Below are 27848 nucleotides of genomic sequence, written 5' to 3' on the forward strand. Positions count from 1 at the left end.
GCATATTTGTAAGGTCTGCATTTCTCTCAATTTTCACACTAATCTTCTGCTGGTTCTCTTTAAATTTTCTAAGGTTGCTGTCATTATTATTTCGATTTCATTTCAAAAAATTGCTAATATGTGTTCAATTAGTGTTTCTCAATTTATTTCTCTCTTATTTCGATTCGTTACTTCAGTGTGTACCTCTTTATGTTGAATTTCAGTGAAATTTTCAGTTCTATAATCTATAATATCTATTTTTCTTACCTCCAACCTGATATACATGTGCTTCAATTAGTTCGACTTGCCTAAGTAATTGCTTTCTAATTGTGTTATTTTACGACTACACTTGAATAGGGTGCTTGAAAAGCACTTTTTTGAAATTGATTCTATTTCTTTCGTGAGAGAATAATATTAGATAGACTATAGAATTTATGTAAATGACAAAAGTAAGATCTAGATATCTTCGCAATTATAACTCTCTTTATACATTCGTGGCTCCTAAGTTTCTCTGACTGAAGAGAAGTGCTAGCTTTTTGTTTGTCTTACAAACTTTTGTGATGACAACGAACTATTTAAGATTGGAATTTCTAACTTTGTCCCTTTTGTCAAGGAAAAAGTCTTAGGTCAGAAATGGAGATTAGGCGGTTCATATTGATGAAGCTTGGTATTTTTCATTATATTAAATTCACCACACTTGTGTTGCACGTGCATGTATAGTAACAAAATAAGTTGGGAAAGAAAATAAATGGAGTCGTCAATAATACAATATCCCAATTCCCAAAATAAGGAATCAACAACACAATATTTATCAAGTGGTGACATATGAGTTACGTCGAGCAATGTCAAATGTGCCTAACAAATCACAAGGACCTCTTTACTTTTCTTCCCGCAGAGCTTTTGGCATTTTTCGTCCCACTTTATTTGGTAATCAAGTGGTGACATATGAGTTACGTCGAGCAATGTCAAATGTGCCTAACAAATCACAAGGACATCTTTGCTTTTCTTCCCGCAGAGCTTTTGGCATTTTTCGTCCCACTTTATTTGGTAAGAGTTTATCCTGGATCAATTTATTTGAATTAGAACAAATTAAAAAAAAAACTTATAAATTAGTTCGTAGGAAAATTAAACTGATATTTTACTGATAATAATTTTTTTATCTCATAAAAATAGAAAAAGAATTTGTGTATATCTTTTCGACTTCTTGTTAAAAAGACAAATAAAAAAATTAATAATGCAAATTCATGATAATACATTACATTCAATGAAGTAATAATTAGAGATGTCCCCATCCGACATTAAATTTCAGCAAGTACAATAGATTGTTAGCCATACGCAATAAAGAGATTGAGAAGATCCATGGAAACATTCTTTGAAATTTAAATATATCAAAACTGACAAAAACTATTATTATTACAAATATGTTTTACCATTAAATTCTCCGAAGAAAAAAAAAAGCGCATCCAAGACATTATTTTTTATCTTTTCCTGATCTATATATAATCCTTTAACCTATGAACGGAAATACGTAAGACGAAGAGGTCTAAGATATATCAACTCCAATGGTTTAATCATCATGCTTAGAAATTATTATTATTTGCTTTATTTATCTTATGTGGTTTTTATAACCCATACTACTGACTTAATTGGGAACATAAAATGTACTAGTTATAACAGGTGCAGAGCGAGCTCTTAATTTCGTAACGGCTTTTAAATTTAGCACATGCTATATTTTGACCACTTAAAATTAAATTATTTTAATCCCATTGTTCACTTTTATTTATCCACAGTATTAAAAAAAATTATTTTTATTAGTCAACTTTAAGAGGAAGATAAGTTTCTTTTTTATTAAGCAAAACAAAAGGTGATCTACTATCTGTTGTAGTCTTCTTGACATGACATGACATATCAAGTCAAGAGGGCGACACTCCTAACAATGGGGGGAAGGGGAGTGGGTAAGCGGGCTACTTTCACTTGACTGGTTAGTTAGGACTTTTTTCTACGATGTTCGAGATCTTTGTCTTGCAAAGGGTGAAATGAGATCTTCTTGGAACAAGGTCAGAGGCGTTGGATGGACCAGTTTCTTCTGATTCCAATGATAGATGGGTGGTCCGCTGGTACTCTTTCTAGAGATTGGGATAGTGTTCAATCATCCGGTGCTCTTGCCGGTCTTAGTGGTAGGGCAGTAGGTCGCTAAGAAACTATTGTTGAAGCAGTCGCCTTCCACCTAAGCTGCGCAAGAAAGACCCAAAGCCAATCCCAGGGAACAATGAAGCTTCATAGGGTCTTTCTGTCCAGGTGCAGGTAGTCCGCATCTTCATAGACATGTCTATTTCACCGAGCCTTTCTCCGAGACAGTGCAACCAATGACATCATCCCAAGTCGATTGCTTCTCTCGAGATAGTAGTGAGGAAGGAAAATGCTACCCTTAGCCAATTTAGCTCTTAATACAGGATCATTCAAGATTTTTTTGAGGTCCTTATACTCATTATGCCTAGCATTGAATAGACTAGGTATTCACCTTATCAAGATCTCAAATCAATGATGGGGTCTGTTTGGCACCTCCTAAATGGGCGTACAAATTGGACCAAACCCTTTGTCAGGCTATAGTTCCCTCAAAGTTATGGAGTAAGACATCGATGGCGAACTGATCAACTTGCATATGTTAAGCATACGACTGAAGTAGCATGATTAGACCTTCTTATCATTTTTTTGACTAGCTATAAACTTCAACCCCCTTTCTCTTACTTAGATGGAGAAATAAGTAAGCAAGACTTTCTACCTTGCTTTTCTTTTCTTAAAAAATGGCGAATTATACCGAATTTTGCCTTCAACCAAGCCTTTTCGTTTTTTCTATTGTACTCCTATTATTAATTACTAATTTTCCAACTTGTATGTCAAAAAAAATTGTAATAGTCATAAATTGCATAACAATATATTAAACTTCGTTTATTACTTCCTTGAAGAAAAATTGAATGGAGGGAGTATGAAGGAAGCATCTACGTGAAACTACCTAAAATCAATTATTCAAAACAGCTCGTATTACAGAAAATGACAAGGATTAAATTCGATTGAACCAAAAACAAAGAAGAAAAAATTCAAGAAGTCCCATTCCATTTTGGAAAATTGACAACTTCATATAGTTACGTTTTCTGACTCTTGCGTCTTATCCCGAATATCATCACTTGCAAATGTTATTCGTTCTCAATTATTTTTCTACGTTACAAAGTACTATTAACTTGGCTGATTAAACTTTTAAAATTTGCTTATTTAAGTAAAAGAAAACTTTCAAAAATGTTTTATATATAAAAAGTATTTATGAATAATAATAATTTGCATTTGATTAATTAATCAATTTCAAAAGTAATTTTGTCAATATTGAAACAATAATTTGTGCTTAGTCAAGATTTCAAAAATATTTATGTGATTTTTTTATATCTAAAATACAGCTCATGTTTGATCAAATACTTCAACTCTCTAAAATAAGTATTTTACTTTAATAATAATACTAATTAAAAAAGCACTTTTAACTTCCCATGAATTTGATCAAAAGCTTATATGTGTCCATGTATGATGAGGCCGATCTAGCGTTACAACACACTAATTCAATAACTTCTGTTAGAGCTCTGTATTTTTTCTAAAGATTCACTAAATATATATAACTATTTACTTATAAAATTAATTATCGTTTTATATTAATTTAAGAACCCAGCAGAGTTTCATAAATTTAAATTCTAGATTAAGATTGGCTTTGGATGAGACCAGTGTGGGCCTTTTTCTCCCTATTTTTAGGCACCAATTTCAGCGGAAAACGCCCAACTCGAGACACATAATGACTGCATTCATTTTCAATAGGTAACTACTAATTTCTCGTTTAAAGTATTTTTTTTATAATTTAAATAGGGGTAAAATTGGAAGCATATTATTAATATTTTTTAATTATTGCACTATTTTGTTAGTTTATCATGTTAGCTGCTGTGTTTTCTACAATGTTTTCTTCTTGTTTGTTGAAGATCTTTTGTAAACATTCTTTCTATCTTTACGAGGTAATGATAAGGCTTACACTCTGTTCTTCCCAAACTTCACTTGTGAAATTCCATTGGATATGTTGTTGTAAAATATCACTTATTTTTTCACATAATTAAAAAAAAGTAAAAATATCACTTATTTTGAAATGAATGAAATTGCATTGAGCCATAAATACCTAATTAAAATGATGTATTTAGCATGAACATATCTTTAAAGAAAATTACTCATTTCTTGAAAGTAAGAAGTATCTTTACTTACTCTTGACAAATACATTGAAAAATCCTCCATAATCTTGATAATTAATATCACGTTTAAGACCTTTTTAAAAAAAAAATACTCTATGTAAATATAATAAATAGACACATGAGAAGTAATATATGATGCACTTCAAAACAGAGGAAAATTATATCTCTCTTTCTCTCTACATTGCTTCTCTTGATTTTTCAACGTTGTTACTATTTTGGTATTATTATAAAACATTGCATAAGCCTTGCACATTCTTTATTTTGTAACAAGTGAAAAATTGATAAACCTTGTTCACAACTACCAGTTAAAAAAAAATTCCACCTTTTAAAATTTTTTTGGGGGAATTTTTGCCACTCAAAAATACCTTAATTATGCTCCATAGATATAATTTGCTAATTACAATTCGTAGTTATAGTTATAACAGTATTTTTATAATTCACGCAATATTTGTATACGTTTGTATAATTTGCTATACATTTTGCAGTTTTTGTATAACGTTTGCATATTTCACTATACAATTCATGCACAACATTTGTATAATTCATTATACGATTTGTAGTGTTTGTATATTTCGATATACAATTCGATTCGCGCACAACGTTTGTATAAATCGCGCGAATTACACAAAACTCAAACTATAATTACAGCTAGATGTTTGCCGCGCTCCATAATTAATTCAAACTATAGCTATGTTAGCTAATTAACTAATATATGTTTGCTTATCCGCGTTTTTTTTTTTTTTTTTTTTTTTTATAAACAAAAATTGAGAGGTCAGCCCATAGGCTAGAACGCAGCCCGCTTTAGTTGATGGGTTGGTAAAGATTCTCCGGTCCATTTCATAAGCTGTTGGGCCTTGCTCTAATTAGCTTATGGCCTCATAGAACTAGGCTGAATTGGGCCGGTCCGTTTTGAATAACTCTCATGAAATAGTGGTATCTCTAAGTAATTTGCTCGAGAAAGAACGTTAAAATTTAACGGTATCGGATATTCATAGCAAGTCATACTAATGTACTATAATTAAGTGATAAATTAAGGTAAATAGTTATGATATAGGGATAACCATATTTGTGAAGACGTATCAGGTATTTATTGAATTGTTAGCCTAGAATCATACTAAATTGCTAACTGGCCTTGGACGAAAATAACCAATAAATCCGTTAGGAATTTAGCACTAATTGATCGGCAAGTGATGTTTAACTCTCTACTAACATACAAATTAATCTTTTTTATTTTCATTTACATTATCACATCTGATAGGACATGAATATTATTTAGTATATTCAACTCTTTAACAATAAAATAGTTATTCCCAAAATTTATGGAATTACATGGATATGTTATTATTGAAATAATATCAAAATAATACTATTTAGTAGCTGAAAAGTAAATAAGCAGTTAATACACAAAACATTACATTTGTCCCATAATTAATACAATTAATATGTCAATTTTTCCAAGTCAAGTAACATTTTACAAATGGAAACCAAGGTAGTGATGATTTGTAGAATTCGGAGTTTTAAGAACTACTTTTCCAAGCTAAAAGATCAAAAGAATCAACAAATTTTAAAATATTGAGATAAATCGTCAAGTTCTCAACGACAAACAAATAGCGTTTAGTCGTTTTTAATTGAAAATCGTTGTCTCATGAATGACTCAAGATTTTTCTTAAAAAAAAGTTTGTCGCGGTGAATTTGGGAAATTCTATTCTTTACTGGGCTTATTACTCCTAATTAATAGGAAATTAAGGTAAGAGTTGGAAATATTGGTAATCTCCACTGTTTATATGAAATGATGAAAGATGTCCAGGTACAATGTACCTAGGAAAATTCAATATAGCATGGTTCATGAGTTGTTGAGATTCACTGTCCAACCAAAGTATAAAGAAGCAGCATTTTACTCCAGTAATAATAAATCCCTTAGCCCCAAATCATCCGTTTCCATTCACCATCTCAGCGACGATGGTATCTGATGGGTTTAGGCCATTGGACGAGAAGTCATTGGTGGAGTACATAAAATCGACTCCTTCTTTTGTTTCAATTTTGGGGAAGCAGTTCGATAAACTTGAAATCAAGGAAGTGGGTGATGGAAATCTCAACTTTGTCTATATTGTTGTTGCCCCCTCTGGTTCGATTGTCATCAAACAGGTGGCCTTCATCTCTTTTTGTTTCCCCCTTTCTCTTGTCTGCTACTATAATTAAATTATTCTTGATCGTTTAGTTCACTTTTAGTCAACGCTGGACTATGGAGTTTTCAAATTATTCAGATTTCTTTTTCCCCAAACGAACTTAGGGATTCCCCATATTGAATTGTGTCATTCTTTGGAGTTTCTTGTTATTCTATTTCTGTTAATACTTGGTGGTTCTTGCACTTCCACTGTCCTATTATTTTGTTGTAGTGATCGTTCCTTTTTGCTTGAGCCGAGGGTCTCTATCTCCCAAGGTTAGGGTAAGGTCTGTGAACACACTATCCTTTCAAGACCCACTGGCTATGTTGTTGTTGGTTTATCACTGATGGCTTCGACTGTTGATACCGTCTTAAACTGACTAGGGCAGTGCATATAACTTAAAATATCTTGCATCTCCCAGTAACTCCTGAGTGAAACTGCCATTTCTCACAATTCCACTAGTGAAAAGGATTACCGGCAGGTTATTGCCAGAATTTTTTCACGTTACCAGCCCACTTACTATTAGTTGACTTTTAAGTAACGTAAAAGTGTAAAAGGGCAGCCCGGTGCACTAAAGCTCCTCTATGCGCAGGGTCCGGTGAAGGCCCGACCACAAGGGTCTATTGTATTCAGCCTTACCTTGCATTTATGTCAGAGGCTGTTTACAGGCTTGAACCCGTCACCTCTTGGTCAGATGTCAACTAAACTCTTTTCCTATTATGTTGTTTATGTTTCTAAATGCTGATGGTGTATGCAGGCTCTTCCTTATATTCGATGCATTGGAGAGTCATGGCCAATGGCAAAAGAACGTGCTTACTTTGAAGTCACTGCACTAAAAGAGCATGGTCGTCTGTCTCCTGAGCATGTACCTGAAGTTTACCATTTTGACAAGACTATGTGTTTGATCGGTATGCGTTACCTTGAACCTCCTCATATTATATTGAGGAAGGGATTGATTGCTGGGGTCGAGTATCCGTTGCTTGCTGAACACATTTCAGACTATATGGCAAAGACTCTTTTCTTCACCTCCCTGCTTTATCTTACAACAACGGATCACAAACGTGCAGGTGAGCCATAATAATCCCAATGGAACTGCATATAGTTGTATATGTACATATATGCTTTCCACACCTGTGTTTCTGCATTAGGCTTTATTAAGTTGTTCATGAAAGTTTCAGTTAGATGGATTGGTGTCAGTTGTGTGAATATACATAATTGGTTGTTCTATAGTCATACTTCTTATAATGGTTGACCACTGTGGCGGAGTCAGAATTTTCAATAAAGAGTTCAAAATCTGAATAGCTAGACACACGAACTAGCTGAAGGGGTTCGACATCTACTATTTACATATAAAAAATTATTTTAACCATGTATAAATAGTATAATTTTTCGCCGAAGGGGTTCAGATGAACCCCCTAGCCACCATGTGGTTCACCCCTGGTTGACCATATTAGTGAGGTAAGCGATATTACTGGAAGTTATATAAAACTTATGGTAAGAATGGTAGACATATTGGTTGTACCGCATGTGCCCTGGTTTTTCCTTGTTTAGTAAAAGTTGTATCCTTTGGTGGCACTTATTAGAAATCAGAGTTTGACCAGGAGAGCTTTTACATATTTGTCAACAAAGTTCATCTGGTGAATTATAGTTTATCTATTTCTGATTTAAATGTGCAGTGAAGAGCTCTGCATCGGTGCATCTTAACTTGCTCATCTCATCCTCCATGTTGGGGAAATGGAAACACTGGTTTGGCATTGCTGCACTTGTTATCAATAATAACTTGCTTTTGTGGTGCATTCTGTCTGATAGTTATCATTGTTGCTGTCCCTGACTTTTAGTGAGGCAGTACTCTTATTGAGAATGAATAGAGTAAATCAAAAGATCAGTAACCACTTCATGATCAAATCTGAAAGTTGGTCGAGCTATATTTTTGTTTTTAATATTTTATTTTACAACAATGGTGTCCGGGCCTCTCCTCAACTATTGCACTGGGTGCCTGCTAAGTTGGTTTAGCTATCTTGCAAAATTGGTTCAAGTCCTTGCAAGTGTATACAATACTGCAAGTTCAAGTGTATGGTCTTTTGTACTGTTATAGTTCTTGAGCTTCAAAGCTTAATAATAACGGAAAAGAAAAAGGAGAACAAATGGAGAAATGCGATTAGGCCAAAATAGCTGAGATTCCGATTCAATGACTTCGGAATTAGAATTGCAATATTTATGCAAGTTCAGCTAACCACCTAACTGCCACTAACAACCATACTAATGTCTGGAATTCAGTTAGTTACTGCCAGGTCCAAAGTGTAATAGCTCAAACTTCTCCATCTCATTTATTTTGAAACAGCCACACACTCTTTTCATTTCAAACGTAGTACAACACCTCAAGACTCACGTACACTCACTCATAGCATTTACTCTCAGTTATACACTTGACTTTCTGCTGAGAAAGTGAAACCAATTCATTATTATGGATTAGAACTATTTACTTTTGGTTTTTGATGGCCACTGGCCAGCTATATTATGGCCATGACTGTTGTTTTTATTTGATTTTGACCTCTTCATTTTTGCAGTTGCTGAATTTTGTGGAAACGTTGAGTTGTGTAGGCTCACTGAGCAGGTTGTCTTCTCGGACCCCTACAAAGTGTCACAATATAATCACTGTACATCTCCTTATCTTGATGCCGATGCAGAGGCAGTTCGCAACGATAATGGTTTGAAGATTGAAGTTGCTGAGCTTAAATCCAAGTACGTTTGTGATTCTTAGAAGATGTTGCTTTAGTGCATCTAACTGATTTGCTTGACTTTTATCTGTTTTTGTTTTCCTTAGCTGGAAAATCACGACAATCTTTATGTAATACTTGCAGGTTTTGTGAGAGAGCCCAAGCTCTTATACATGGCGATCTCCATACTGGTTCGTTGATGGTCACTCACGATTCAACCCAAGTAATTGACCCAGAATTTTCTTTCTATGGGCCAATGGGTTATGATATTGGAGCATTTATTGGAAATCTAATTCTGGCATACTTTTCCCAAGATGGACATGCGGATCAGGCCAATGACCGCAAGGTAATCCGTTGCAACATTTGCCTTTCTATTCTCTGTTTTTTATTACTGCAATCTCCTTGTTTCATAGTAAAGGTCTTTGTCCCCCTTTTTGTTCTCTTCTTGTGCATGATACTCTCGTCCTTGACTTTGGTCATTGCTATTCTGGGATTAGAATTGTATATGGCTTGTACCTCCTCAGAGGCCATAATGCCAGATTGATTGATCTGGAGAAAGTTGAGGCATGTCGTGAGGCACTGAGGCTGCTTAGAGTTGTATATGACTTGCACCTGCTCAGATATATGTCCTAATGCCAGAAACTGGTTTAAAAAAAAAGAAGATACATGTCGTAATGGCAGATTGATTCATCATGAGAAATTTAGGCTTGTCGTTAGGCTCCTTTTCCAAAGATATGTTTGTAAAATTGAATATTCATCTAGAGATTTCAACGAGTTCATAAATTTCTTCACAAGCTAATAAGTACTCTGAATATGTAATCTTTTCAAGTGTGGTTTCTTGACTTTTTAATTTCTTTAAACTTGTTCAAATTAATTCCTGTGAGATAGAAGATCCTTATATAACCTTCATATGCTGATGAATTCTTAAATTAGAAGGATGGACAAAAAACTAGAAATGAGAACAGGCCACCTTTATTTTCCTTTCATGTCTTTTGTCCCATTGCTTCTTGCTTAAATTTTAGTGATGAATTCCTCATCTTGTTAGTTTTTGTAAAAGATTTTTTTCCGGCAAGGACATGTTGATGTGATTATGGATTGGTGGATTTGACATTTGTTTCTTTCTTCCTTATTTGCGAAGTCAAGAATACACTGACATAGTTTTGGCACTTACTCGTGAACTCGTTTGTTTTCAGTCATATAAAGTTTGGATTTTGAAGACAATAACAGAGACTTGGAACCTCTTTCACCAAAAGTTTCTTGCACTCTGGGATGAGCACAAGGATGGTTCTGGTGAAGCATATCTTCCTGATATATACAATAATACTGAGCTTCAACAACTGGTGAAGCAGAAATACATGAAAGAACTCTTTGAGGACACCCTTGGATTTGGTGCTGCTAAAATGATAAGGTGATTGGTGAATTCTTTTTTCCTAATCTTGGTTCTAATGCATGTTCTCTCTCTGTCCTCTTCTGGGTTTTTTTTCCTTCAAATTTAACAACACCTTGCACAGGGAAGAAAATCAAATAGCTTTATTCCCATGACAATTTTGGTAACGGCACAGAGGTGCTCAATGAACAACTATATACGTGTCATGTGTGTGCGTATTTATACACATTTATGTGCATCTTTATTTATAAAGGTGGACAAGATGCAATGCCTTATAATGCCAAAAAAGCGCTTTTAGGAAAAACACGTTCATGCCAAGCAAATATGCCTTGTTCTGGAATTGAAGAGCAATGTGCTTCTTAATCCCAATAAAGTTCTGAAATCTTGGTGCATGTGATTGAAATTCTTATCTTCTTTATAATACACAGGAGAATAGTTGGGGTAGCTCATGTAGAAGATTTTGAATCAATCAAGGATGTTGCCAAACGTGCTGATTGTGAACGACAAGCGCTTAACTGTGCAAAGAAGCTTCTGAAAGAAAGACGAAACATCAAGAGCATTGATGAAGTTGTTTCCACAATTGAGCAAGTTCAGTTGCAGTAATGTCGAAGTTATAATGGATGATGTAACATGTTGGTCTTTTGACTAAGCGGTTGCTATGTTTGCTTTTTGACTAAGCATTCTGGAGTCTCTTAAGGCATGCAGAAGGCATATTGATTAGTAATAATCTCCTTTTAGGTATACATATTGCATGAAATAGTGAGTTTTCTTTGTTCGATAGTCATTCTATTGATGGAGGACATTATCGTTTCCAGTTTAGTTCAGAATCAACTTCATATTTATTCCCAGAACATCCTTTGATCCCTTGTTAAAAGACGAAGAGTAACTTCGGGCTTTGTGTACTGCAGTCAAAAGTCTGCAGAGGCCATGGAGATATCCTATAATCTTTTAAAGCTCGAAGAGAATTAGCTACACAAGTAACTAAAGAAAAAGAAAGGAAGTATCTTAGGTCTCAAAGGGGCGTGGGAACGCATAAGAACTCTTGGAAAAGAGATGCAATTTCAGTTCCTTTGAAATCGATAGTAATTATAGGGGCAGTTGACAATTGAATCCTATTTTGATCAAAATATTTGTAATAGTGTAAAAAAGGTCCGGTTTCAAGTTGTTCAAGAATAGTTAATTCTATTTCTCTATGTGGCGAAAAAAGTAATATAACTCAGCTGTAGAGTGTTAACTTATTGTGGTGTTTGCCTAATGTTAACTTTAAGCCATAAAGTTCTTAAAGTTAGCCAAAAATGAAAAGTTAGGATTCCTAAATTTTTTTTTCTAAGTGCTTAAAACTATTTTCTTTGACCATGAAAATTACTTTTATATTCCTTATATTTTAACTAAATTCCCAAACTACCCTTTTTATTCTTTTAACCCTAAAATTCACATCATTTTCCTCATTTCTTCGGCCTAAGCACTTTTATCCAAACACTCAGCTGCTTATTTATAAAAATAACTTTCAGCACTTCAAAGTTCTAAAAACACTTCATAAATAAAAATTACCTTTTTTTATGCCCATCCAAACGGGCTCTAAGTTGACCAAACCGACTATACATGGGAATTACTTAAAGGATGACTCGTCTACGTCTGACAATTGTTATGTTATCCTATATCTCAGTTTTTTTTACTTCTGAAAAATAAAGGTTAATATAAGAGATGAATAGAAAAACCAAACACCTGATTTCTTAGTTGCAAATATTTGGCATCCAAGACTTGAGTCACGCGAAAGTACCGGGCATAAACATTGTTTTATGGACATTTCAACTAAACAACGAAAGAGGAAATAGTTAGACAAATTATACAGTGACCTCATAATTAATATTTTGTTTGGTAATATGCTAAGTATTGCTTAAAATAGGAGTACCAAGTAGTCTCGACTCTCGAGTTCGAGCCTAGAAATAATTATTTTTTGATAAAAAGTGTTTTCCTCTTAAGCGGGGTCATATATACCATGTGGATGTGAATTTTGAACCCCAAATAGTTAAACCAACCAACGAAAAGAAATAGTCATATAAGTGAGATAACTTGTAGTTAATCCCTTGTACTTATTGTTATTATATTTTTACTATTATTATTCAATAAGAGCATGACACATATAGCCTTGAATTTGTACAAAGACATTAATTAAACAATGATATTTTTCATTTTCGGTCAAATTAAGATGACTCATTCAGTGAGCGGAATTTAGCTTTGTAATCCCTCCATAGTTGATCGACCGTCTTTCCCAGCAAGTCAACAAAGAACTGATTACTATAACCAGTTCTCATCTTCTTGTTAAGTTGTGCCACAAATCCACTTCTCAAACTGTTACAGTAATCAAGAAATCGAGCAGTCACATCATATCCCTGGTCCCATCGATCACCCTGCCCTGGTTTCACCCAGTGGCTAGGTGCATAACCAGCTTTGAGCCTCACATAATCAGCAATCCCTTCAATCAATCCACCTGGAGCCCGTCCGTTCCCGTTCCACTGCCAAATATGAGTACTCTCGTGGTATAATACTCCAGTGATCTCTCTCTTGACGTTACCAGAGTAACTCTGAATATACCTACAAATTAAAACATGAATTTATATGACACAGTTGGAATTTCATCATGTACATTCACTGCATATTTATTAAATCAATTTACGCGTACCTAGCGCTAACATGAATCTCATTATTGCTAGCGTAAGCTACTCCGTCCATGTCATCAACGAATATGCTAACTTTTTGCACGTTTTTGCGGTCAGCAGGAGAGTTCTGCTGGAATGTCTTCCATATGAATGAAGTTGAAGCTGCCAGTGTTTGCTTGCTATATTGGGCACCGATATCTCGGTTGAAACGGGCACCACCAGGGGTGTTTGCGGCCCTGTTGGTGACCGCGTAATCGACCGCATTGATTTTTTGGGAGAATACTGCAAGGATAATTATCAGAGAAGCAAGGAAGGAAATCATGTTAGCCATATCTTTTACTCAAAGCTTAAAAAGACAGTGACTTATATATAAGTTTTTCCTATAAATAAAATAGTGATACCGGGACTAGGTCAGTTGATGAGTATTCACAATTTCTTTTTGCTTTAAAGAAAAAGACCAAGTCACCAACATGGGTTGCGGATGATGGACTGATTCATCCTTAATTAGATATCTCGTATTCGAGCTCTGAGTATGGAAAAAATTCTATTGGAAATGAACTTGTATTGCGAGATCCAAATTTAATTATTTACTACTAATATTAACCATAAGGATTAGTGCTAAATTATATACTAATATATTGTTGAAAGACTTTAAAAAAATTGTATAAATCATTTATTGGAACAAAATTAAAATGAAATAATTAATATCCTTTTTATTTTTCAAAGTTAAAGGTGTAGACTGTAGCATATGAATATATGAAAATAAAAGGCTTGCTTCAGGTGCTGGTGAACATACGTAGAGAATTTGACCATTGAACCAACGTTATTTGTCTCTTTTTTTTTCTTTTCTGAAAAAAAGTTATCGTTAAAAGCCGCCGGGTAAGAGAAATGAAAAATTCAAACTGCTTTCTAAATAATCTATTATACAGCTTGCTTGGTAATGCAATTATTCAAATTAATCTCATTTTGCCACGCCTTTGGGGTTGCGGAACCAAGTCATTAACGCATTCATAATATATATTAGTACTCCTTCTTTACTTGTTTATATTTGATGTGACACATTTTTTATAATTAAAATAATAATTTTATTATATCATCATTTATTAATTATAAGTCATCTAAATATTAGAAATAAATATTATTTAATAATAAGAAATAAATAGGTATAAAATATTAAACTTTCTCTTGATTTTTAGACAAGTAAAAATAAAATTTATTTATTTATTCACTCTTTTTTCTCAATAATTTTTGCCTTTATTTTCTCTCTCCATCTTTACTTTAATGACTCCATTTTCTTTTTCAAGAAAAACCCACCAATGTCATTTTCTTCCTTTATTTTCTCTTTCCATTCAACCAACACTATCAGTCATCTTCTTCTTCCTCCATTATCGATTCAAAAATTAGTAAAGTCAAATAATGATTTTATCCAATTTAATCTTCTATTCTAACCACCATCAAGCTCACCACCATTAAAAATTTTCTAATTGTCCACACACATCATCAATACCACACTCGTTCACTGCCACTAAATCACCATATCTAACCACCAATTTCACCAATCTACACCAAAAAAATAATTATAGTGCTCGATTTAAAAATTAGTGCTCGATTTACCGTCACTGATTTTGAGGAAAAACTAGAAAAAATACAAAATTTCAGAGGGAGAAGAAAGAACTATAAAATACATTAAAAGATTGAATTTTGTGCAAAACCAGATTTTTTTTTACAGAGGAATAGGAAGATTTGAGAATTTTCTTATTTCATGTGCTCACAAGCAATAAAAAAGATAGAAATAAATTTTGAATAATTGGTGTTCGACTTGACGAATTTGATCGTGAAAATAGTAAACTTGATTAATTTTGAATGTCTTATCGAAAAAATTTTCGAGCAGCAAACCTCATATATTGAACAACTTCACCAATTTTTGCAATGGGTTCTATCCCTCAACCTTAACGTTTTCTGTTTTTTCACTCAAAAAATTACCATGAAAATTATTATTTTTTCAATAAGCCATAGCCAAAAAAAAAAGTATCTTTGATAAGAAAAATGAATGAGAAAAAAAATAGGGTGGTGTGAAGGAGAACGAGAGCATAAAGTAGGAGAATGGGTGGGAGAAAAAAATATCTTTGGCTTTATTTTTGACTTCTGACATGCCTTTTTTTTTTGTATTTAATTTTATTTTCACGTCAGCTTTGAGGATGATATTAATTTCATTTTCAGTCAGAACAGGTGCTTAATAGATCACCCAAATAATTTAAATATGTAATTAATTTTTCGATACAAATTAAGAAGTGAATTTACCTCTTTTCCCTTTTTTTTAAACCCAAAACCATTTAGCATATTTCCGGCGTAGAGATCATCCCCCCTTATCCCTTAGGAGCTTAATCTCTTTCCTTGATTTTTCAATGTAGCCCAACAATATTGTCCGTATCTCCTTAGCTTTCAATACTTTATCCAAATTCTTTAATAGGGTTATACTATCATCATCATTATTATCAATTATTCGATTAATGTGGTAGGATCCTTGATTAAGTTTTGAAACTTGTCATCATGATGGAGATCATGATAATGAGACACATCTCTTTATGTAGGTAATCCAAATCCAGCACCTTATTTTGTTCATTTATTTTAAAACATAAGTGCATAACCATAAGCATTATTCTGTCATACATCATATCCCATATATATATATATATATACTTTTTTTTAATGCATGGTAACCATATTATAGAAGGGTTAATTAAGCAGTTTTGTACTTAGCCTTGTAATCAGCAAAAAGCTGGTCAGGTGTCTTGCCAAGCAATTCAACAAAGAAATTGTTAGTATAGGCAGTCCTCATCTTCTTATTCAACTCTGCCACAAATCCATTTCTCAAACCATTACAATAATCCAGAAAACGTGCTGTGACCGAATAACCTTCATCCCATCGAGTACCCTGACCGTCCAATTACTAACAGCATAACCAGCCTTTAGTCTCACGTAATCCGCAATCCCTTCTATTCATCCACCTGGAAGCAGTGACAATTTCAATTTAGCAGTGACTTTTGCTGTTATTTCACACCAGGACATTATTATGGAGTTTCACCCGTGAAATTTGAAACGAGCTCTTGAAACGGGAGATGTCAAATTGTGTTTTACCTCTGGAAGGGTATTAACTTTGAAAGATGTACTTTATACTTCTTCCATGAGAAAAAACTTGATGTCTAGTTTTCTTCTTAACAAAGCAGATTTTAAACAGATTATTGAATCTGATCAATATGTAACTGTGAAAAAGGGTATTTTTGTGGGAAAGGGGTATGATTGTGATGGAATGTTTAAACTGAATGTTGAAATGAATAAAGTTTCTACTTCTGTTTACATGCTTTCTTCTACTAATTTTTGGCATGATCATTTGTGTCATATTAATGATCGTTATGTTGGAATCATGAGTAGTTTAGGATTAATCTCAATGATTAAAAATAATTTTGAAAAGTGTAAAACTTGTAGTAAAGCCAAAATCACTAAAAAGCCTCATTTTCAAGTTGAAAGAAAAAGTGATTTATTAAAATTAGTTTACACTAATATTTGTGAAATTGGAGGAATTTTAACTCGTGGAAGAAATAGATATTTTATCACTTTCATTGATGATTTTTCTAAGTTTACATATGATTACTTGATGAAAAATAAAAGTGATGTTTTTGAAAATTTAAATTTTTTTCTCCATAGGTTGAAAATCAGTTTGGAAAGAAAATAAAAAGAATTAGAAGTGATAAAGACCGTGAATATGAGTCAAATGAGTTTAATTCTTTTGTTAGATCATTGGGAATAATTCATGAAACTCCTCCTCCTTATTCTCCTTCATCTAATGGTGTAGCGGAAAGGAAAAACAGAACTTTGGTTGAATTGACTAATGCCATGCTTATTGAGTCAAATGCATCTTTAAATCTTTGGGGTGAAACTATTTTGACTGCGTGTTATGTGTTAAATTGAGTACATCATAAAAAGACTAAACTAACACCTTTTGGGTTGTGAAAAGGCCACAAACCAAGTTTGGGATATCTAAGAGTTTGAGGTTGTCTAGCCTTTGTGAGGCTAATGGATCCCAAGGTTACAAAATTGGGTAAGAAAGTTACTACTTGTGCTTTTCTTGGTTATGCTTCAAATATTACAACATATAGATTTTTTAATTTTGAAGATAATATTGTAATAGAATCAGGTGATGCTATTTTTCATGAAAATAAATTTCCTTTTGATTCTAAAAATAGTAGGGGTCAAAGGATTGAACAAAATATTTTATCACTACCTAGTTCTTCTTCTTCCATTTTCAAAAATAAAGAAATTGATGATTTTGTAAAAAAGCTAGAGTAGAAAAAGATTTTAGTCCTGATTTTTATGTTTTTAATGTTGGAGATGACCCTTTCACTTTACAAGAAGTTTTATCTTCACATGATTCTATTTTCTGGAAAAAGGCTGTAAATGATAAAGTAAAATCACTAGTTTCTAATAAAACTTGGAAGTTAGTTGATTTACCACCAGGTTGTAAAATAATTGGTTGCAAATGGGTCTTACAAAAAAAGTTAAAAACGTATGGATCTATCGATAAATATAAGGCTAGACTAGTTGCTTAAGATATAAGCAACTAGAAGGCCTAGAGTTTTTTGATACTTTTTCTCCGGTTACTAGAATTACATCCATTAAACTTTTAATTTCTATGACTGCAATTTTTAATTTGCATATTCATCAAATAGATATAAAAACTGATTTTTTAAATGGAGACCTTAATAAAGAAATTTAAATAGATCAAACTGAGGGTTTTGTTGAAGCAGGCCAAAAAAGCAAAGTATGTAAACTTACTAAATCCCTCTATGGCTTGAAACAGGCACCAAAACAATGTCATGAAAAGTTTAATTCCTCCATGATTTAAAATAATTTTAAAATAAATGAGTGTGATAAGTGCATATATCATAAGTCTTGAAATAATATATATGTTATTATTTGTCTATATGTTGATGATTTATTGATCTTTGACTCGAATATGAATGTTATTGATGATACTAAGAACATTCTTAGAAGCCATTTTGATATGAAAGATCTTGGCGAGGCAAATTGCAAGCATGTTTTAATTCCTTTTGATTCAAGTGTACACTTGTTTCCTGTTCAAAGTGAAAATAATGTGATAAATCAAAAGGAGTATGCTAACTTAATTGGATGTTTGAGATATGTGACTGATTGCACTAGGCCTGATATTGCATATGCAGTAGGAGTACTTAACAGGTTTACAAGCAAGCCAGGTAATGAACATTGGCATGCTATAACAAGAGTTATGAGATATTTAATTAGAATAAAAACTTGTGGTTTAATCTATAAAAAATATCCTGTTATACTTGAATGCTTTTCTAATGTAGATTAGAACACCCTAGCAGGTGATTTCTGTTCTACCACTGGTTACATTTTTACATTGGGTGGTGGTGCTATTTGTTGGAAATAAAAAAAGGAAACTATAATTGTTAACTCTACCATGGAGGCTGAACTAATTGCTTTAGCTTCAGCTATTGAGCAAGGAAATTGCTTAAGAGTTTTATTATTTCAAATACCTTATTTTGAAAAATCAATTCCTCCAATTTTAATTCATTGTGATAGCACTCCATCAATTGATAGAGTTCAAAATCGTTATTACAACGGTAAATCTAGACCTATAAGAAGGAAACGCAGTAATGTAAGATCATATTTGACAAGTGGTACCATTAATGTTGATTAGGTCAAATCTTGTAAAAATCTTACAGATCCTCTTACTAAGGCCTTAAGAAGAGAAAAGGTGTGGAGCACATCGATGGGGATGGGATTGAAGCCTATAAATTCATGAGTCATATATGAGGAAACCTAGTTACCACCACATCCTTTCCCGATAGACTTGAAGTTCTTCATAGGCAGGCGGGGTAGAAAATCTTCTCTCAAAAAGAGAGAGACATCTCCCCCTACTTTGTCAATCGATGGATAAGAGAACTGAGCTGGCCTAAAAAGTGCTTGGGCGCGCGATTCCCATAGTAGCGGCGAACAAAATGAGAGCTGCCTAAACCGTGAAAACGGGGTTGTGGGAGAGCAATACAAGCATAAGGAAGAGATTCTATGGATGGAAAGCTCCCGAGAGGGAAAAAGAAGAAAAGAACCAATGACATCATCCCAAGCCGATTGCTTCTCTCGAGATAGTAGGCGCTTACCTTTTTTGGCTGTAGGGTTGGGGTGGCTTGCTGGGTGAGACTGATAGAAAGAAAGGACAGGGGGCACATTCGAAGAACGAACAAGAAAAGGGTTACTGGACTTTGCTTAGCTACCATGGAAAGCATAGTCAGAAGAGCTGAAAAAAGCCATCTTACTCTCGGACCTAATCAATGAAATTTGGGGCGGTAACGTTCTTTATTACTTCTTCATTTCATGTTCTAACTCCAGTAATAGAATGGAGAAGGTTCTCGAATCGGGTTACGACCAACACAGAACCAACGAGTTCAGTCGAACTAGGTTCAATGGGAAAAACGAATCATATGATGACTTGTAGTGAAAAAAAAATGCACTATTTTTATTCACTCCCTATGATGTGAGTGCATTGTTTCCTGTAGTGAATTGTGGAGGTTGAGTTTTAAAAACTCTTAATGAAAATTTGTAGCCCGTATGGGTGGAGTGTTAAACTTACAGGAGTACTCTCGATAGATTTCATCTATGTGAGTGTGGAAGTAGGTCGCTTCCTATGAGTATTGGGTTTATTCTCAAAAGCACTCATAAAATCGGGATAGCACAAGGCCCTAATGTGTTGTCTTATAAAGCTCGTAACAACATCTTGATTATTATGTGTGAGTAGTAATATTTTATGTCTCTTAAGCAATCGTAGTTCAAGTCTGAGACCACTATGAATCTGGAGTAAATGTTATTGTTTCACTAAGTGGAGGTTCAATGCAGAGCACACCTTTATTATGTATAGTAGTCTTCCTTGAGCTGATAAACTCTTAAATAATATTAAAATGACTAGGGGATTGTTAGTTTTAGCATTTTAATATCAATATTGAGTGATATTAATTTGCATAAGTGGCATATGTTATAATTATCTCTTTAGTGTATAAAAATATCTTTCATTATCATCTTTAATTAGTGCAAGATTATTCATTCCATTACGTATTTTTAACCTAATTATCACTAATTAGTGGTGCACTAAATTATAATGGTGTATTAAATGATAATGATGACATTCCATTATTTTTTTCATCTTTGAATGATTTCCTCTCCTATAAATAGAGAGGTCTTCTTTGTTTTGAAAGTAAGAAAACATTGAGTGCATTAAGTTTGTCAAAAAAAAGAGAGTTCTTATTAGTTGAAGGGAGGTGTTCTTTTTTGTGGAGCTTTAAACTCAACTCTTGTTCAGAGTTTGTTGAGTTACATTTTGTGATTAGGCTGTTGTATCCTGGTGGGGACAAGTCAAGAGGACTACTGCTGGACCGGTGAAAAGATTTGCTGCAGTGGGCTTGAATCTCCTTAAAGAGAGCGAGATATTCGCGCCTCAGCCAAAAAGTGAATTTATGTTGTTCATTTTATTTTTTTAATTGTAATTTGTAATTTGTAATCTTGTAATATCAACAACGTAAAGTAATTTCACCGAAACTGAATCCGACAAACTCTCTTTTTTTCTATATGATCACAAAATTCTGACAGAAAAGAAAAATTAAAAAGAATGGAACAAAACTTGAAGCTAGCTAGTGACCTTTACCCCTATGACTTGGCCCAGAATATGCTCTCTGCTTAACTAAACTCTCTACTACTGAATAGATTAAAGAGTGTTCCTCCTTGAGGTTTCTTAACCCCTTCACTTTGATGCAATTTGAAAGCCACACAACAAGGAGTATCATTGCAAAGACATTTAGAAAAGACTTGAAAGTACTCTTCATTTTTCGGGCGTTGTTATTTTTTGCGGTAGACGAACATTTGCAAGAGAGCGATGGACCAGAAAATACTAAAACTCTAATTTTTTAATTTGTGTTTTCAGAAAGAAGGATTTTTCAGTATATAAAGGTGACAAATAGTATCAAGGGGGTTTGGTGTTTTGGTTACGTACAAGTGCAACAAAGGTATGTTTCTTTGACTTTCCTTGTCCTACTACTATGATTTATTAAGGTTGGAATTCTCTTTTTTTCATAAGATTGGAAGAATTTTTGGTTTGAAAACGTTAAATCATACTGGTATATAAATGTGGCGCATGTTATCAAAGACTTTTGCAAAAGTCAAACATAGGAACATTCAGTATAATTATATGATGGAAATTCGATCGGTATACCAAAGTCAAAATATTAAACTCATTTGTGCAACCCCGTCCATCGATTTCTCATTATTTATTTTTTAAAAAGAGAATGTTTCAAAAATTGTAAATATATATAAAACAATGATAATGAAAAAGTTGTGCCACATGTATAACGCAAATACAAAGTCATCTGATTCACAAACTAGTTGATTGTTTTAACGATGAATAATAGCTATGTGATCACAAATATATCTATTTTATAATTTCTTATGTGAGAACTAATTACTTTAAGGATTTCTTTTGTCTTTTAAAGATGCTATTGATCACGTGAAGAATAATACAGAAATTTAATAAAGTCAATGATTAAGTTATGCAACAATTATAATTATTTTTGTTAGTTCAACAAACCAAACATACTCTAGTGTATTCTTTTACGTGACGCAGCTAAAACTGGGCCACCCAGGAGGTATTATACAAAATTATTTAAAAGGATTTACGTTTGTCATATAATCTTCTTTTATAGATGAACTAATCTTTTTGTAGCACGTCGCCCCTTTTTTATTTATTCTTTTTACTTTTTTTGAGTGAGTCTTTCACATTGCTTATCTAAGACCAAATAAGAAGAGTCTAACAACACTTTCATGACCTACCCCCCACTTTCCCCCCCACACAAACACATTGGTCGAAAACATGCTTCCCTTCCTCCAACCCACGCACAACTTTACCAACGCCACACACAAATTGGTGTTCCCACTGACGACGTGTACACGTTACCCTACAAAAGTCTCTTTCTTGTTGTACAAAGTCCACGTGGATCACAGGTCAGATGGGAAAATTTTGACCAAAGAATTAGTTGCCTCAGCTACCTACCTTTCACCCAAATTGCGTAAGTGTCGAATATAAATTGGACTAAATACCGACATTGCAAATGTTAATTTTTTTAGTATAATGTTTATTATCCCTGTAACAGCACATTAACTATCACACTGTGTATATATCCATTTACTACTATCAATAGTTAATGGTGTGTGAGGATTCCTTTGACACAATTCAAAATTCAATCAAGACGACTGCCAAATCCATGGGGGACTAAGATATGTAAACCTTTAGGAACTATACGTTTTGCTGCCACCAGGGAGGAGGTAGAGGCCCATAATCCATATACGATTCGGTTGAATCTAATAACTCCAAATATGTACATTTTAAATACGATTCGATTGAATCTAACAATACTTTAATTAAATAAGACATTGTATACATTTTTTTATTTGGAGAAAAGGAAAAGGGCGTCATTATCTCTCTCTTTGTCTTAGGGCTTTTTCTTTATTTTTCTGGTTCTCTCTCTTTCTCTTCTCTTAGGGCTTCTTCATTCTTCCTTTATTCCTTCATCTTTTTGTTTGTTTCAGACAGAACTCGTAGGTTTTAAGTGCACAATTGCAATGGAAGGTTAGAAATCTCCTAGAAAAATTCATGAATTCGAATTGTTGATTCAACCGGCGGTGGTGAAATAAATGTCGGTCCTACTTTTAATTTGGAAATTTCTGCAAATCAATCTCCAGAAGAAGATGGTGGTGAGGTTAATCAAAATATTCAAGCAATGCATGTGAAGAAAAATGGCGGTAGAAGTAAGAAAAAACCCACTGAGTTGAGTTCTGAATCTAAATCGAAAAGAAAATGAGTTGATGTTGCATCGACATCTAAAATGTGTATTACACACACATTAAAGTTGAGTGTTGAATTGTAGTTTTTCTTGAAATATGTGATCACTTGCTTAGCTTGAGCTCTTTTCATGTCTACTTTGGTCTCCTATAATTATCTATAGTGATAGATTAATATTATTTATATGCAGGATCATAAATTTTGGAGACATACAAATGTTTTGTATTCTTCAAGTAGGTGGTCGTCATATACTTCACAACGTGATTGAGAAAATAAAACTTTCTTTATCTGAAAAACAGTTTGAGTTGTTTAGGAATACTTGTTTTGATTACATTCTTGATCTTCTGAAAGTGATCACACAACTCCAACTTATTCATTGCCTTTATGAACAAGGAGTTAAAACACACAACAGATGATGTGTTTGCTGAAAAGGCTTTTTTTCGGGCTTAGAAAATTTAGGTTAATTACAGGCTTAAATTGTGTTAGTGATGGCTGCTCTATTAATGTTTCAGATTCTCCTTGTCGGTTGTTGAGCAATTATTTCTCTGAACAAATCACTGCTCAAAAGAATTTATAAACGATGATTCCGCTGTTTCACTAGCTGTTTTGTTCTTTATTAATGAGTTTTTATTCTCATATGAGAACAATGGATATGATATTAGTAATAGAGATTTCGAACTTGTGGAAAATGGACAATTTAATTTTTACCAGTGGGGTTTAGATGTCTACAAAAAGTTGCTTGATAATATGAGGCACAAGCTTAATTCAATCAATCAGTACTATAGATTATGTAGATTGCCTCTTGCCCTTCAAATTTGGATTTTTGAGTGTTGTTCTAGAGTCGATGAAGATTTAGCTATTCGAATTTATGATTTTATTCCAAGAATTTTGAGGTGGAAAACAATTGCTGAAAGTCCTTGGCAAAAGCATATTGAAAATGGCATCTTCATGCCTATGAAACACAAGGTATCTATACAAAGTTAATACAATTTATGACACACACACACACATACATACATACATACATATATATATATATATATATATATATATATATATATATATATATATATATATATATATATATATTAGTTCAACTCATGTTAATACATCTATTTGTTTCTGTATTTTAATTTCAGTTTGAGAATATAATGGCAAGTAAAGATGAGGTATCTAAATTCAGGCTTCCTAAACCTTGTGATTACCATTCTGAAATCTTGAAATTGGAGCCAAAAGAATCAAAGCATAGTCTAGATATGCTGACCAGGGAGGTTATAGAGTTGAAAAAAGAACTTGTAAAGATATAAGCTAACTTGACTTTAGGCTTTATCTTTTTTAAAACTATTATTCTAATATTTGTGTTATATTTGATTATATACTAGACGAATGAAAATCACAAATCTCTTGAAGAGAAGATAGACTTATAATCTATTCAAATGAAAGAATTTGTGATGAATTCCAACAAATAATTATTGAAGGATATTTCTTTGTTGTTTGCTAAGAGAGACGTCAACAGTTCTTTTACTCAAAAAGCTAGGGAATCATCTAACAAGGAGGCTGGCGAGACATTTTTATGTGGATTAGACTTCAATGGAGGTTCTTTTATGTTTTTAATACATCTATAATATCTTGTTTTGCTTGCTGGCAAGGAGTTAACTAGTAGTTTATTTACTATTATCTAAGTTGTAGTTTAAACTTGAGTTTTTATTCACATATTTTTTTGATAATATATTTAAATTACACACCCAACATTTTCTCCTTGTGTTGATGCATCAATACATGTATCAAGAGGGTATGACGCTTAAGTTGTGAAATCAAATCAACATGAAAAATCTCAAGTGTTTAAAGCTTCAGTTAAATTTGCTGTTGTTGAAAATTCTGAAAGCAAAATTGGTAATGAAGGGTTTAATACAAATGTAATAAATATTTCATATACTTTCATTCAACTTTTTTTTAAAGTGTTCATTTATGTACAAATGAAGATGTTGCAGAAATTGCTATTGAACAAGTTTTATCTGAGGTTGCTGCTGATATACATGGTATTAGTTTTATCTTGAAAGTTCAAATAAACTTCTTTTGTATGTGATCTCTAATTACTCTACCTGCTCCTCCCTTACTAAATTACTAAAATATTTATTTTGTATATAGGTGAAGAGGCTGCTGATTTTAATGCATTTGAAGAACAACCTAATTGTAGTGCAACTAATAAAGGTGAACTAGAATGTGGTGCTTCTACTGATGCCGATGCAGCAAAGGGTTGTCAAAAAACTTCTCAAACACTTGATGACTTCATGTTGTGTGCTGAAAATCTTTTCAAGATCCATAAGGCAGAAGCATCATATCTAAAAAAGAAAGTAACTGTTGAGAAAAATAAAAAGAAAAAGAAAGTCACTGTTGATGAAAATAAAAAAAACGACACTGAAGAAGCGTGGAAGAAAAGAAATCCAGGAAAGTCAATTAAATCTCCTTATGTACAACATTTTGAATCTGGGGGACTTTATGTGTAACACGTCAAATATTTGAGATAAAATATCCTTTTTCACTTATAATCGGAGTAGATGATGAATCTGATTTGATAGATTCATTCACTTCGTGACTTTATATGGGTACAAAAAAGAGATAATTTATTTATGTTTGTTATTTTATATGTCAAAAAAATTTCTTTAGTTTAAATGAGTTAACTGACTGAAAATTTCATTTCTTTTAGGTTTTAAAGGGGAAAGAAACCTTACCCAAATGTTGTTGATGTCCTCAAGCCAGTATTTGAATTAAGTGTTTTCAATGTACAAGCAAAAGGATGGTTTTTCAAATTGGCACATTCTGGACAAGCATGGAGTGATGATGTTAGTTATGTAAGCTCCATTTCAACACCCTTATTTTTCTGAATCAACTTCTTCTCCCATTTTTCTTTCACGATTCATATCTATGGTGATTATTGCTACTTACTATGGAGGCTTTTAGTAATAAATGGAGCTTTTCTCCAAAACCTGCCAAAGAAATAAAGAGTTAAAAGTCATAAAAGTAGGTGAGCTTTAATGAGCTCACTGAATTGACACTTTCTATAGATTTGAAGTATTATCTGACACTTGACGTCATTTTTAAATCTTTTGCAACATCTTGACGTCATTTTTTGTTATATTAGAAAGAAAGAAAAGTATGAAATCAACAAGAATGTTTGATTTATAACTACTGATTGTCTATTCAAGACAAAGATTGCTCAATCTTATTTTTAACTTTATGAAGCTCATAAAAATAAGAAAAAAATTAGAATCAAAGCTTCTGATGCTATTGCTGAGTATATATGTTGACGCCGTTTGTTGGCAAGCACCCCATGGAACAAAGTGGATTATATTTTCTTTCCAGTAAATATTAAAGAGGGTTATCATTGAATTTTTATTGTGTTTGATATTGTTGAAAGGTCTTTGAAGGTGTATGATATAATTCATTTCCGGTTGGGGGGGGGGGGGCGAATTATCTGGCTCAAAATGTTGTTGGCATGATTTCATTGATTTTACCATACTACTTGAGTGTGGTCAAGTTCTATGATAAACGTCCTGAATTGAATACATCGCCTAAATACAATGAAAAAAATGAGTTTGAGCTCATTGAATCTAATTTTATAACTGAAGGAATTCCTAGACAACAAGAAGATTCACTCTAAGTTTAATTGTTTATCAAATAGATACTATCGTTTGTATTGGTCTTATTAAACTCAATAGTATTTTTATAATAATTTTACATTTCAAATTTTGTAGGGACTGTGGAGTTTTTGTGGCTGCATTTGCTGAGTTATTGAGCAATGGCCAGGATATTGCAAATCAATAATTAAATGCAAACAGTCTCCAAAAGAGGTTTGAGGTTCTACTATGAGAATATGCAGTGAAGTAGCAAAAGAGTAACCTTCAAAGTGAAGACGAAAGACCACATAAATGAAAAAATGTAGTTATATTAGTTAATATGTCTATGAAAATTATATTGTCTAAAAGCAGTTTATAGCTGGTGTATTAGTTAGGTTTTGAAGATTGTTTTGTTCTATCTTTTTTAAGGTGATTTTTGTTCATGTAAGCACACTTTTAATATAGTATTTTGCTCATGTAAAATATATATATTTTTTATAATGTAATACATAGTTACGTTAATGTTAAAATGTTGCAGTAGTGTTATCAAACTGAAACTTGCATTATGAATTAATGTTGTGTTGAAAATGCCTTTCGTATTCTATAGACCACAAAAATGAAATTTGAAGTAAAGAATTAAACTTGAATGAAAAATAAATTACATACACATTAAAGTTAAATTAGAAGAGAATTAGACACGAATGAAAAGTGTAGCTAATGAAAAACCCTTCAATGATTTATAGACCACAATAATGAATTAAATTCGAACTAAAATGTATTATATAGACATTAAAGTTGAATTAGAAAAGAATTAGACACGAATAAAAAGTGTAGCTAAGGAAAAAGCCTTAAGTAATTTATAAAGCACAAAAATGAATTGACTTGAACTAAAATTATTATATACACATTAAAATTGAATTAGAATAGAATTAGAACGAATGAAATGTGTAGCTATTGAAAAAGCCTTCAGTAATGTATAGAACACAAAAATGAATTAGACTTGAACTAAAAATGAATTACATAAACACTAAAGTTGAATTAGAAAAGAATTAGACATGAATGCATGAAAATTATAGCTAATGAAAAAATCTTCAGTGATCAATAGACCGCAAAAATGAATTAAACTTGAA

At 32.8% G+C, this 27848-nt stretch overlaps 2 protein-coding genes and 1 pseudogene across 2 annotated transcripts; 2 read left to right on the forward strand and 1 right to left on the reverse strand.

The window, feature by feature from the left end:
- Window positions 1-6062: 6062 nt before the first annotated feature.
- LOC129885601 (methylthioribose kinase) lies at window positions 6063-11373 on the forward strand. The gene is made up of 6 exons (XM_055959933.1): window positions 6063-6398; window positions 7176-7485; window positions 8986-9160; window positions 9280-9481; window positions 10329-10543; window positions 10951-11373. The coding sequence occupies exons 1-6, from the start codon at window positions 6213-6215 to the stop codon at window positions 11123-11125; spliced, it is 1263 nt and encodes a 420-aa protein (XP_055815908.1). The 5' UTR covers window positions 6063-6212; the 3' UTR covers window positions 11126-11373.
- A 1157-nt stretch (window positions 11374-12530) lies between these two features.
- On the reverse strand, window positions 12531-13565 carry LOC129884528 (uncharacterized). The gene is made up of 2 exons (XM_055958821.1): window positions 13206-13565; window positions 12531-13117 (listed from the first exon to the last, which is right to left on the reverse strand). The coding sequence occupies exons 1-2, from the start codon at window positions 13511-13513 to the stop codon at window positions 12727-12729; spliced, it is 699 nt and encodes a 232-aa protein (XP_055814796.1). The 5' UTR covers window positions 13514-13565; the 3' UTR covers window positions 12531-12726.
- Window positions 13566-23848: 10283 nt separating this feature from the next.
- On the forward strand, window positions 23849-27034 carry LOC129887986 (uncharacterized; annotated as a pseudogene).
- The last annotated feature ends 814 nt before the right edge of the window (window positions 27035-27848 follow it).

Source organism: Solanum dulcamara, chromosome 4 (genome assembly GCF_947179165.1).
Source record: "Solanum dulcamara chromosome 4, daSolDulc1.2, whole genome shotgun sequence".
NCBI lineage: Eukaryota > Viridiplantae > Streptophyta > Magnoliopsida > Solanales > Solanaceae > Solanum > Solanum dulcamara.

What these genes read in the sequence shown, in the direction of transcription:
- LOC129885601 (XM_055959933.1), top strand. Translation starts at nt 6,213, where the DNA reads ATGGTATCTGATGGGTTTAGGCCATTGGACGAGAAGTCATTGGTGGAG. An exon ending in AACGGATCACAAACGTGCAG is followed by an intron (nt 7,486 to 8,985) that starts GTGAGCCATAAT and finishes TCATTTTTGCAG; the next exon opens with TTGCTGAATTTTGTGGAAAC. An exon ending in GGTGCTGCTAAAATGATAAG is followed by an intron (nt 10,544 to 10,950) that starts GTGATTGGTGAA and finishes TATAATACACAG; the next exon opens with GAGAATAGTTGGGGTAGCTC.
- LOC129884528 (XM_055958821.1), bottom strand. Translation starts at nt 13,513, where the DNA reads ATGGCTAACATGATTTCCTTCCTTGCTTCTCTGATAATTATCCTTGCA. An exon ending in GAGATTCATGTTAGCGCTAG is followed by an intron (nt 13,118 to 13,205) that starts GTACGCGTAAAT and finishes TTTAATTTGTAG; the next exon opens with GTATATTCAGAGTTACTCTG.